A 12,765-nucleotide genomic window follows, 5' to 3' on the forward strand; every position below is an offset into this window, starting at 1 on the left:
AAAGAACACAAATTCTTGGAGAAAAATCAAGAGCTTTTAGCACTACTCTAAAATATTTCTCATTAGTTACCTAAGGCTTGCAGTCTTCTCAGAAGATTAAAGACAATCATGGCTGGACTTCCACAGCAGTCTTATGTGATGCCCTTATTTGAGAGCAATGCTGCTCTACGGATGTTCTTTGGACTCGGTTTGGGTGTTACAGTTTAAGTGCTACAGTTTTGCACAGCGTAATCCTTAACATGCTTACACCCTTCTAAATTCACTGACATCACCAGGCTTAGAAAGGTGTAACTCTGCTTGGGGTTGCACTTGTAAACACACAGATTCTTCTCTGCCAGTATGAAAAAACATCTGGCTAGAGTGAAGATCATGGGATGCAGGGAAAAGCAGAAAGGTGAGCGCATTTGAACTCATCAAACCACATTTCTCTTTTGATATCATACAGCTCCATGTGCCATTTTCAGAAATTTAAGTTAAGGAGTGTAAGGATCAGAACTTATAGATCCCAAGACTTTCATTAATTGTGATCAAGCTGCAAGTGTCCACAGTTTAGTTGGAGCCTGTTTGGGCTGAGCATTAATTAAAAGCACCTGGTGGCCTTGGCCCGCTGGCATAAGATACTTTTATCTGGTTGCCAGCTAGCAACAGGGATTAACTAACTATGCCCTGATTGGCTAATGAGGCCATTGGGGCTGACAGAAAGGAGATGTTGGGACAGTCCCCAGGGGCCTACCTAATGGGGCAGTGGCTATACCAGAGAAGACAGAGGTTGAAGCTTCCATGACTTCAAGCCAGAATATCAAGGATTGTTCCAGTTGGAATGGACTCTTTTTCTTAAGCCTCCGGGTGAGAAAGTCAGGTTGTACGATTACCCCAGAGAGGGAAGCCAGCAAGCACTTAATGTTTCAGAGACTCAGCCTCTGCCCAGCACAAGTATAGTGTTATTGTTGTGTTCTTTTTGCTGTTCTTGTGATTTGAGAGTGATTCCTGCTTAGCAAACACTCTTTATTATTTGAATGATTGCATACATGCAGAGGCAGTTTTTAAATTTGCTGCGTCAGGAGTATTTGCTGAATGTCTGCTTACATCCTCAAAAGGGAACCCAGAAGCTAAAAAGCCTCAACAAAGGCCTAGGACCAAGTGAGACCCCCCCCCCAGGTGGCTGGGGGTTCAACGCCTGAGAACGGGAGAGGGATTGTCCTTGGTCCAGACAAGAGGATGATCTTGTATTTTCCTTCAAGTTCCTGGGCTGAGTCAGCATAAAAATATAGTAAAGTGACAGGGTGGGACATTGATATATCTTCAGATAAGAAAAAAATAGATAAAGGGGCTGCTCAATCAGAAAGAAAGAAAAAATGGAGGAAAAGTCCTATGTCTGAGTGAGGGAACAGGGCTTGGTCATAAACCCTAATTTCAGCTCAGAAGAAAACAGAAAAAAGCATTCCAAGTAAAGCTTCCCACTAAAATGTCACTGAGTCAGCATGTAATGGTTTTATTACCTCAATGTGTAGATTTCTTTTTTAGTATTCTTTTGCATTGAAAGTACTTCCATCATTCATATAGCTGTTGAGCTATGTATGTATGATGCACAGCTGCATGCAACTTTTAAAATGGAAAAAGTAGCAACAGGATGCTGTAGCCTAGAGAAGACAGCTTGTGAGATTTGTTTCTTCTTCATGGCTTTTATCCATGGAGAGGAACGGATACAAGATTCCAATTATTTTCCCCAATAGAGGGAAAAAAACAACATAGGGGAACAATTTTGAGTAAACAAGTGACAGGAAGAGAGAAGGCCAACCTTTCTGCCTACCTGCACTCTAATAGTCATCTACATAAGATGACAGCCTTCTATAGCAATTTTATAATTAAAACAACAAGAGACAAACCCAACACCAGTGCAAAGTTTCACAACATCATATGAAAGAGAAACTAAGCTACTTTGGGACAGTATGCTCCAATTATATGTTTAGAAGCATGCAAATGTGTACTTCTACCAATTGTTTAATAAATTTCAGATTATTACTTTCATATGTTAAATCATGTTTTGGGTCATGCCTGTGAGCTTTTCAAAAATAATTTAATCCTTGGACATATCCCACAGAGTTGCTTATTCCTTAGAAGAACTAAAATCTTGCATAATGCTTTAGTGTCTCAAACTAAAATATGGCTTTCCTACCCCTAAAAACACACTTTTCCACTCTATAAGAAAGCGTTTAGAAACATGGGGCTGAATCCAAAGGTCATTTCCCACTAACAGAAAGCACTTTTGCCAGAAGAATGGAACTTTCCTTTCTACTCCCTCCCACTGCAACCCAATGAGCTCCTTGAAAAGCTACTCCTAAGGGACAGAGACCTTGTGTAAACACAATGTGGGGGTCCGCAGCAGCAGGAGGAAACTGACAAAAATGCTGTCCTCATTCTGCTGATGGAAGAACAACTTTTGGATTCAACCCAATGCATATTCCAAGACAATAACTTGTTTTCAAAGTGCTAACATTTTAATTATGCATGTAATTAAAAGTGAAATATAGGTAGATAAATTTAGTAACATCCACACCTTAAAACTCCCTGAGAGATCATTAGCTCTGAAAGAAAAAAAGAATTAACACAATCAATACCTCTTGAACTACATGTGTTTGCATGCTTGAATGGCTAAATCAATACAATGCCATTTTAGCTTTCATATACATAGCTTTCATGTACATATTTTGTTCAGTAGCACCTCAGATTGTGCTAGGGAGCAAACTGGCAGCTAGTGCAGTTGCAAAAGTATCCTAATTACCTGCTATAAATCCAGCTCCTCACAGAGACAAACAACAAACACAGAACCAACTGTAGTTGTTGGATGGATATCTTTAAAGACAATCCCAAGCAAGCCACAGTAATGGATCAAAGAAGTTATAACAATTTTACTCATTTTCTAGGAGAGGGTAGAATCAGTGAATTGGAAAAAAATGAGCTTGTTGGAAATGTATGACCCTATCAAGGATAGAGAAGTCTTACTTCTCCTAGGGGAAGGAGGCCACTAATGATTATCATTTCCGTTTTGTTCAGATAAAGTATCATTTTGTTAATCTTCATCCAGCCTGTTATAGCATTTAAGTACCGCTTCACAGCCACAATTGCTGTTCTTGCCCAGTTAAGAATTACAAATATCATGGGTCTAATTAGCATACTGATGACACCAGTCTCATGCTTGGGATGGTCTCATTCAGCAGTTTCATGCTGTCTTTAGGGTGAGACAGTAAATTTATTGCGTTACATTTAGGGGAATTATAAAAATAGCTGCTTTTATATTGTCACAGGAACAAATACCTTCATTACAGTGTTATAATTACAGGGAATTATAAAAATAGCTGCTTTTATATTGTCACAGGAACAAATACCTTCATTACAGTGTTAAACTGATCATCTTAGTTTAGGCTTTAACACTAAATATTAGATAAAAGAGTTGGTTTGACTTATGCAGAACAAGATATGCAGTTTAAAGTTTTACAGCCATAAACTCTATATGTACAGTGCAATCCTATGCAGAGTTACTCTAAACTGATTCATTTCAGTAGGCTCAGGGCAGAATAATTCTGCATGGGACTGCTTTTCTAGCCACCCATATCTCTAAAATACATAACATTCAAGATGGAGAGCTGAGCAGAATAATCATAAACGTTATCAAAGGCTGAAATACATTTCAGAGGACTGCTGTTTTATCTCAGAGATAGGGAACACGTGCACTTGCAGACAAGAATTTTATCTTTCAGAATGCCTGAAGTCTAGTGCTATTATTGCAGAAAGTATCTAACCACTGCAAAATTTAGTCTGAGTGATGTGGAATCAAATAAACAGAAAATTCCACATACTCTTTTATGTTCAATGGGCATTTAGACAAGTGCTTGTATAAAAGATGCATATGTACATAGTAAGTTGTGCAAATGCCTCTGTTTTTGTAAACATATTAAATATTTTTATGGTCTAGTAGGGCTTCCCTCCCTCCATTAGACTGTATCTCATAGATCTATTCCACTAATGATGGTGCTTTCCTCCAGCACAATACAATAGGGTCTTTCACTGGTGGAAGAAGATCTTGTGCTCACAGCAGGCTCCATGCACTGAAGGAAAGCACTGCTGTTGATCCTTCCCATTATTCTGCATTCAGCTCACCATTCTTCTGGTGAAGAAATCATACTATTAAGCTTCAGTATACCTTTTGACACTGAACGGGAAAGAAATCCTTAAAATATAAGCACCCAGAGAACCTTAATTGGATTAAAGTGCTGAAGAACAGATTGGTTTGGGAACTGCTCAGTTCTGAATTTGTTAAGACTATAATTTATAAAAAGCTGTTAATTTTAGCTCAATGACTGGATTAAAAAACAAATCATTTTCAAAAATGACATGGATGATGTAGAATCGGAATTAAGGAAAAGAAACTGAACAGAGTACAGTTTCCTGTACTCCTAAACTAATCAAAAGTATGACAACTTAGTCCTATGCAAGATTCCCCATAGCAAAGTTTATCTTAAAATTTCTGAATAGATTTTCCCTCACAATGGACTCATTGTTTATCTTCTAACACCAGGTTTGTAAAATTTTAAAGCTTCAACATTTTTATGAATGCTCTGGTTCAATAAACAGTTGTCACCTTTCCAGTTGCCGTTTCACAACTAACCTATTGATGTCACTAAGCAAGAAGGGTAACATAATACATTCTTTTAGAAGTTTGATATGGCATTAAAACTGCATTTATATTATTTGAAAAGTACTCTGTATCAAGATACAATATATCAATTTGTCTTGTAAACATAGAATCAACCTGAATAAGCTGTTGTCATAAGCAGTCATTGCCTTCAATTCCTGTCCTCAAATTATTGGGACTAACCTGAACCATTGCCCATATTACTATTTTTCTACATAAAGATAATCTCTGTTTAGGCAAGCAAACATTTGTTGTGAAGCATAAAGCATAACGGGAGTTTTTAATGACATAAATAAAAGGATGAGCTGGGCAAAGATTTCATTTCAAAAGATGTGCTGTATTTGAAGTTCAAGTAAATTTTTGATAACTAGGGCCAATGGCTTGGATTCAGCAAATCATTTCAGTAGATGGAAGGATTTCTGTCCATAGTGTGTCTTTTCCCCTCCCACTGTAGCCTGAAATGCCATCTCTGGGGGATGAGGACTTCCAGAGATGGCAGTGGGGGGCATTTCAGGATGCAGTGTGTGGAGGGGAAATGAGCTACCATGTATAAACATATTATACATGTTATACACACACAGTGCATGCAACACAGTTACTGTCAACCTTCATGTTTCAGCAATTTGCAAAGGCTGCCCATCAAAAAAATGTGGAAAACTACAGCCTGCAAGGGTTTTTTAAAAGGTTCAAGAGTTAAATTGCTTTTCAACTGATATGTTAAAGACAGCTCCTAAGGGACAAGTCAGGAAAAGAATCTCAGATGTTAGTGCTGAAGCAAGCCATCTCTTGCTAGTAATTGGTTACCTGATCTTTTAAGTTCTAAAACACATTAGCAATATACAACGAATATATTATACCATTTTTGTCCCTGAACTAGAAGACTAACAGCATTGCAACTTAGATCCCCTATCCAGCAAATTGCTGTTATGATATTGTATCAAGAAACAAGTAAAACTGTAGCACAAATAACAGGGAATCAACATTTCAACAAGATGTGCAAAAGTCAAACAAATATGTATATATCTGAAATCTGTACCTCATACTTTCTGAGAATTAGACAGACTAAGGCTACAGCAAGATTTTAATTAGGGCATATGTAGGCTGGCATAGTGGATAAAATGATGGGATTATCTAGGCTCAAATTCCCACTCAGTAAAAAAGCTCCCTGGGCCCCTGCTTAATCACTGTATCTCAGCCTAATACAGGGGTCGTTTCGTAGAAAAAGAGCTAGGGGAACTCATTAGCATAACTCATTAGCATATGCCACACCCCCTGACATCACCGGAAGTGTGTCATAAGGCCACACCCCCTGACATCACCAGAAGTGTGTCATAAGGCCACACACCCTGACATCACCAGAAGTGTGTCATAAGGCCACACACCCTGCCCCCAACAGTCCCGGCCACCGCCGCCGACCTTGCAGCTCCACTGCCGAGCCCCATGAGGGGCCCGGCGGTGGACCTGCAAGGCCGGCGGGAGTGCGAGGAAGCCCCGCGAAGGCCCTCCCTGGCCCCAGGCAGGCAGGGGTGGGGAGAGGCAGGGAGGAAGCAACTTATCCTCCCTCTTCTCCTGCCTCCTCCTGGCTGAATGAGGGCCTGAAGCGGGGTGGCCGGAAGCAGGGGGCGGGGCTTCGTCATGTGCTCCGCCCCCATACCTCACCCGGGGGAACTGCGATCCCCCGCGATTCCCCCTGAAATGACCTTTGGCCTAATGTACTACACAGATTTACCACACAGTGGGGTAATCCAAAGCACACCTTTCTGACCTCCCTGAAGAAAAGGTGGAATATTAATGTGAATAATATTTTAAATTGTGTTTTGCATTTAACAGTGCAAAAGAAATTGTGTTATTACATTCCTATAAAGATCCTTATTGTTATGGAGCTGAACATCTTCAGAAAACAGAAAAGAGCAACACCAGTTTTAGCAAACTGGTATTTTTAGAATGCTTACTCATGTACTGGTTGATGAAATAATATGGTTCTCTTATTTTACAGAGAGAATCCTCATGCATACTCTTCGTAAGAAGAGTCAGATGTAATCAGGGCTATACTGCATAGTAGACTAAGTTAGAATCTGGCTTCCTAAGAATTCATTTCCAAATAAGACTGTGGAAAAAAGAGACCGTTTCAAAATAAGCAAAACAGTTTTTGCTTGTAATTCCAAAACTCTTCCCTACTGGAATTCCTTTCCCCCCTGAAAACAAAGCACTTTAGGTGGTGATTTTTCCTACACAAAGACATTTTCATGAATAAAAGGTATCAATATTTGGAGCAGATGCAAATGTAATGACATGAAGTGTGATTGTGTCAGAAGCGTCAGAAGTGTGATTGAGTTTTAATGTTTATTATTGTTTAAATTATCTAACTTGTTTAATTTTACTCATATTTATTTTACTGTTTTTATGATGTTACCCGTCTTGAGCCCGCTTGCAGGATGAGTGGGCTATAGACACAAACAAACAAACAAAAAATAAATAAAATGAGACTTCTTTTTCAGTGCATGTATACGTGCTTGGAACTTCCAGGTGCCATGGGTAACACATAAGAAAGTTTTGTTTCACTCACCCAATAAATTCCAGGAGTAGTGACATGTCAAGTTCTGGGGGGATACGGAACACTGAGCCTACAACTTTGCGAGGTCTCCCCCTGACTACAGCAACTGACTGTGGCACAGCTAAGATATAAAAAGAGGGGAAAATCAAAAGCAAGAATATATGTAACAAGTGATATAGTGCTGTAACATATTTCAAGAATGCATAACCCAACCCTGACCTGGATAGCCCAGGCAAGCCTGATCTTGTCAGATCTCAGAAGCCAAGCAGGACCAATTCTGGCAAGTATTTGGATGGGAGACCTCCAGAGAATACCAGGGCCGGGAGGCCAGATGCAGGCTTTCAAGCCAGAGGTTGCCATGACTTCCAGACATGGGCACACACACACACAGATGCAAAAATACCAAAAAAAGAAAAGAAAAAAGAATGCATAACCCAAGCCACTCCAAGAGTCACTTTTTAAACAGGGCTGCATTGCCACATTAATTGTGGGAAAATAGTTTGTCACAAATTTAAGTCAATTCTCTCTCTCTCCCTGACTTCACTCTTCCCATTCCACAGCTGCTTACCAGCTCTCAAAGGCACATATCCAGCATCCTCAACAGCTCTCTGCCCTATGGTGAAGGGAGTAGAAATCTCTCAGTGTGAAGAAACCATCTTCCCACTAGTCTTTAATGTCATGCTGGACTTTTTAGCACACAGATGCCTGCTCCGAAAGTCAGTGCAGGAGTGAACAGTCTGCAATAAGCACCATACACTAGGGGAAGACATCTTCAACTGGCATCTAAAACTCAAAAGAGTAGGGAGGGAGTTCTTTTGATGGTACTACCATAGAAAAGCCCGGAACCTTATCAATTTGCTGCTGTTACATATAGGGATGGGCAAGAACTGGCTCATGAACTAAAGTGTGTGATGAATTTTGGCCGGTTTGTGGTTTGCGAACTGAAGTTCATGGCAGGTCAACTGACACAAACTTTCAAGCTGTTCATGGTGGTTCATGAATGGATACATTTCCAGACAGACTCTAGCCACTCAGTCAAAGTGTTTACCAAACTTCAAAGCAACAGGTTCCCAAAGCAACTGCAAAGCACAGGTTTCCTGTGAGTTTGATATGTGTAGCTTGCACTTTTGAACCTGCACCTGACATTTCCACCAAAAGCACTTCAATGGGGGCATCTTCTTTGGGGGCTATAACTCGGACCCCCAAGTCTAATCTACACATAACTTAGAGAGCATGTAGAGGAGCATCGGGGGGGGGGGGGTCCGAAGGACGTTTGATGCCTCTAGCTTGCAGAGGCTCCCTTCTATACACTCCTGAACCTGCGCCTGTCATTTCCTCAGAAAGCACTTTCCCAAGGGCACCTTCTTTGGGGGGCCCGTGACTAATTCTCACCAAACTTGGAGAGAATGAAAGCAAAGGGGGGGGGGGGAATCCTGGGAGTCCCCTAACCAGAGTTCCTCGCTTTTTTAAAAATGTCATTATCAAGCACGTGGGGCCAGATTGTGGCTGTAAATGCACTGCATGGAGAATTTTTTTAAAAAAAGATTTATCCCCTGCAATGGTTTCCCTATCCGAAACAGAACCCAGAAGTTATTTTCCTCACTGGAAAAACCTACAGTACTTGTAGCCAAATGGTTGCTCCACAGGAGGACCATTTCAGGTCGGAAAAATGGCACTCCACCCCAGTCCTTCACGTACCTAATAAATGCGTTCTTAAAGAGCTTGGAGTGCTGGTCACAGAAGTCCCAGGATCTTGTCTGGTTTGACCCTGAGCAGTGGTGCTATGCCAGTGGCTTAAAGGTATTAACCAATAAACTGGACCCCTGATTCTAAAGACCTTATCATCATGAGTAGGGCTTTCTTTTCTAAACTCATTCTATTAAAAAGGCTCCCACACTGCTTCAATATGGAGGGTACTCTGGGAAGTAAAATTATCTGCTTTTATACATATGAACGAAGTCACCAAACAAAACATTTCTCTTATCAGCATGCCAACTATATATTTCTTTTGCAGCTGGCAACTTTCACATAATGTGTTGTGCTTTTACAGCACCTTTAATAAAATAATCTTTAAGTTAGTTAATTAACAGTGTTCTTGCATGGCAAAGGAATATATTTTCAACCTCAGAAACAGTAAGAAAAAGCTTAATCAGGTACAATGAAGTATTACAGTTATTCTGCTCATTACCACAGCAACTACTATATCCAACAGGAGCAGAAACTATTACCATGCCCTGCTCACAAACATATCTGTGGCATCTAGCTGAGCACAGACTGTAGTTAGAATGCCAAGCTATATGAGCCACTATTTGGAAACAGCATAGCAATTTTTAAAAATAAGGTAAGTGCTGCTACTTACCAGGTTTGGGTATTTCTAGACCTCTCTCTCTGTAGAAATCATGCATTTGCTTCTTCTCCCCTATGTAGCAAATGCAATTTAGTCACTTGGGTTTGAAATGCATAGTCAGTTAGATTCAAAGTATCATAAATGTCCTCCTGAAACACTGCACTCAAGGGTCAAGAGACCCCCAGGAACAGCACTTTGTTTAATGTAGGAAATTGCAATGGGAGCGGGAGGGGCAATCAGTGAAAAAGCTTATCTTTCATTGGCATAAGGCCTTTTCCAATGATGGAAAAAGGGTTTTGAATCAATCATGGTCACTCACTTTTATTGATCACCCTTGCCACTAGTGTTTCTTAAAAATTTAAGAGAATACTTCATTTTTATAAGTGTTCAACCACACAACACTTTTGCACTGAACTTGCAGTTCACTGCTTTCTTCTCTTATATTTTGTCCTGATTAGTCCCACTACTTTTGATTAAAGCATTCAAACTGTAATTGTGAGAACACTGTAATGCAAATGATAGCAGCAGTATCTGTCAATAACGGGACAAAATATTAATATGATTATGGAAAAAGCTTTGAACGGATCTAGAACTGAAACACAACCCTAAGCATTAAGGAAACCTAGACTTTGTGATCGAAATACATTATATACATACAAGACTACGTGAATATTTTTAATAATAGAATCTGCTTCTAAAATGTATTATTTTCAAACCTTTCCTGTTTTTTGGTAAGGTAGAGGGGTAGGAATGGTTACAGAGGCTATGGGGACTGCAAAGCCAGTGGTCAGTAATTGATGGGTAGGGTGAAGAGAAGAAGGGTGAGGAGCAGGAGGAAGAGAAATATGTGGAGCTGTGTGGTTCAACAAATTTCTGATCATTGGGATCCATACCCTTATGTCATCTGGGATTTCTTCAGCCATTTCCCACAGATTTTCATACTTCCCTCTACAACCATAAGGTCTACAAAATTGTTTTCTTTTACCGTGAAAGAAAGGATTCTCAGATTGTTGTAGACCATACTGTATGAGTTTGGGCTTCTGGAGCAACTTTACAGAAAACGAAAATATACATTGCCTAACCTCAAGAAATTGCAACTTAGAGTATTGCTGAACACAGAAAAGTCCTGCATTATAGCTCATGTATTCTCTAGTTAAGCATATCTTTAGTCTAATAGCAAGAAGCTCAAACAAGAAGACTTACTTTCCTCCAAGTTGACTACTAATTTATATACTATGTCTTGCAACTGTCGATCCAGCCTATAGAAGAAATAAAATGAATCATTTAATATCGGTCACATTCTGCAGCATTAAATTAGTGAAGTATGGCCACAAAATGCAAGGAATTAAAAACCACTTTCAAATATAACAACAGATTGTTGAGTAAATTACTCTGTTATTTCCAACCAAAAGATATGAGCCAACTTCTGGGGAGTTGTCTAGGTTGTAGCCAAAGATTGTAACTTCACTATCAAGACTTTAGCAACAGTGGATTGATACCTAGATGGAAAGATATACCTGAGGAATTTCAAGATTAATGGAGCAAACTTCTGTCTGGATCTGCAGCACATCTTTTATGTCAACAGGAACTGATAATTTTTGTATGGGCTGCTAGACTTCTTTTGTGGGAAGCAGATGTTTCCTTCCATTTGTGTGAAATATACTTTCAGTTCTAATACTTAAACTAGCACAAGGACATTAATTTTAAAATATTTTATCTTTACAGGCAAACTGAATAGGAAACCACATCCCAAATACATTACCTGATATTATATAGGGGCTGTGTCTGATGCACCACAATGTTGCATTTTGGACATCTATTACTGTAGTAAAAATGTCTTACTATGCAGCTCTTACAGACTGTGAAAAAAGAACAAAGCAGTAGTTATGTGTTTATTATGAAGTATTAAAAAAACACCACAAACTGTAGTACAGGCTGCCTAGAATGCAAAGCAGAACAGAAAGGTGACCTTAAGTAAAACTAATGCTAGGTTCAGACTTAAAGCCAATTCTAAAACTGTACTCATGGAAAAGAATTCTTAGAAACAGCATTCCACAGCCTGCAAGCAATACCTTACTGATAAGCAGCAGAACATCCGATGCCATATCTGGTTCTGATGCCTTTAAAGATGCAGTTTCAAAGTGCTTGCATGCTTTCATTTATTTCCTGAGACACTAATTCTATCATACTTCCTACTGCAAATCATTTCTTAGAAATGACAAAGTATAAAATTTAAGATTCCTCAAATATGTATATGCATATGTTGTTACAGTGTAAAAAACATATCCTTTAACTGTCTGTTAAAGGTGGACCAAAGAGAATGGAATCCAGCTCACAGCCACACACACCAAGGTTGCAGTTCTAAGCATACTTACCAGGAAGACCCTGTGAACTCAGTGGAGTTTAAGTTCATTGTTTGGATAAGGCGGCTGAAAGTTCCAGTAATGTCACTCAGTGATGGATATCAGAAACTCCAGGGTTTGAACCTGAAGCTTCATAATTTATGCTTGAAATCTACCCTAGTGCGCAACCTGCAGGACTTGCAGTGCAATCCTATACCTGTCTGCTTAGAACTACTTAAAGCACTGTTTCAAGCAGTGCTTAAGCGTGCACAGGTTTACACAGAGACCTCTTCAGGCATAGAAAGAAATGATAATGTACAATTAGGAGGCAGTATGAAAGCCTCTGGACTGACCAAATTTAATACAAGTAAGTATTCTAGTCCATACAGCAGGGTCTACAGCCCCCCACCCGGACCCATCGCCCCATCCTGGGACCATATTCCTCATACGGTCCAGACAATGAGATTAGCAGGCTTTGCTGGGGAAGGGTTGCCCCCTTACAGCTTGCAGAGAGAGGCAAAATTAGCTGGGTGTACGTTCTCCCTCTGTACTTTGTGTCCCCGCCAGATAGTGAGGAGAAAGAGAGGCCAGCTTCTCCAGCAGCTAGGGAGATAGCTAGCATATGACCTAGGCGCCTCATGCATGGAGAGGTCTTTCCTGGACTGGGTGAGTGGAAAGGAAAAACGAAAGCTGACTTGTGCTAAATTGAGGAGAGCACAGAAAAGAAAAAGTCTGTAGGGGCTAGAAGCACAGAGAAGGCAAGAGATTGGATTTATACCCCGCGCTTCACTACCCAAAGGTGTCTTAGAGCGGCTTACAAACTCCTTTC

General features: G+C 40.0%; 1 protein-coding gene across 2 annotated transcripts in view; it reads right to left on the reverse strand.

Moving 5' to 3' along the window:
• Nucleotides 1–12,765, reverse strand: part of PCGF6 (polycomb group ring finger 6) — a 34,959-nt gene that overhangs the window by 18,217 nt on the left and 3,977 nt on the right. For both annotated transcript variants that reach the window (XM_015420107.1, XM_015420108.1), the window contains exons 3-7: nucleotides 11,357–11,453; nucleotides 10,798–10,853; nucleotides 9,607–9,666; nucleotides 7,260–7,368; nucleotides 2,558–2,585 (exon numbers count right to left, since the gene is read on the reverse strand). In XM_015420107.1, coding sequence (XP_015275593.1) covers nucleotides 2,558–2,585; nucleotides 7,260–7,368; nucleotides 9,607–9,666; nucleotides 10,798–10,853; nucleotides 11,357–11,453 — 350 coding nt within the window. The remainder of the gene's footprint in view (nucleotides 1–2,557; nucleotides 2,586–7,259; nucleotides 7,369–9,606; nucleotides 9,667–10,797; nucleotides 10,854–11,356; nucleotides 11,454–12,765) is intronic.

The sequence above is a fragment of the Gekko japonicus genome, unplaced genomic scaffold (assembly GCF_001447785.1).
Source record: "Gekko japonicus isolate JY-2015 unplaced genomic scaffold, Gekko_japonicus_V1.1 scaffold29, whole genome shotgun sequence".
NCBI classification, from domain to species: Eukaryota; Metazoa; Chordata; class Lepidosauria; order Squamata; family Gekkonidae; genus Gekko; species Gekko japonicus.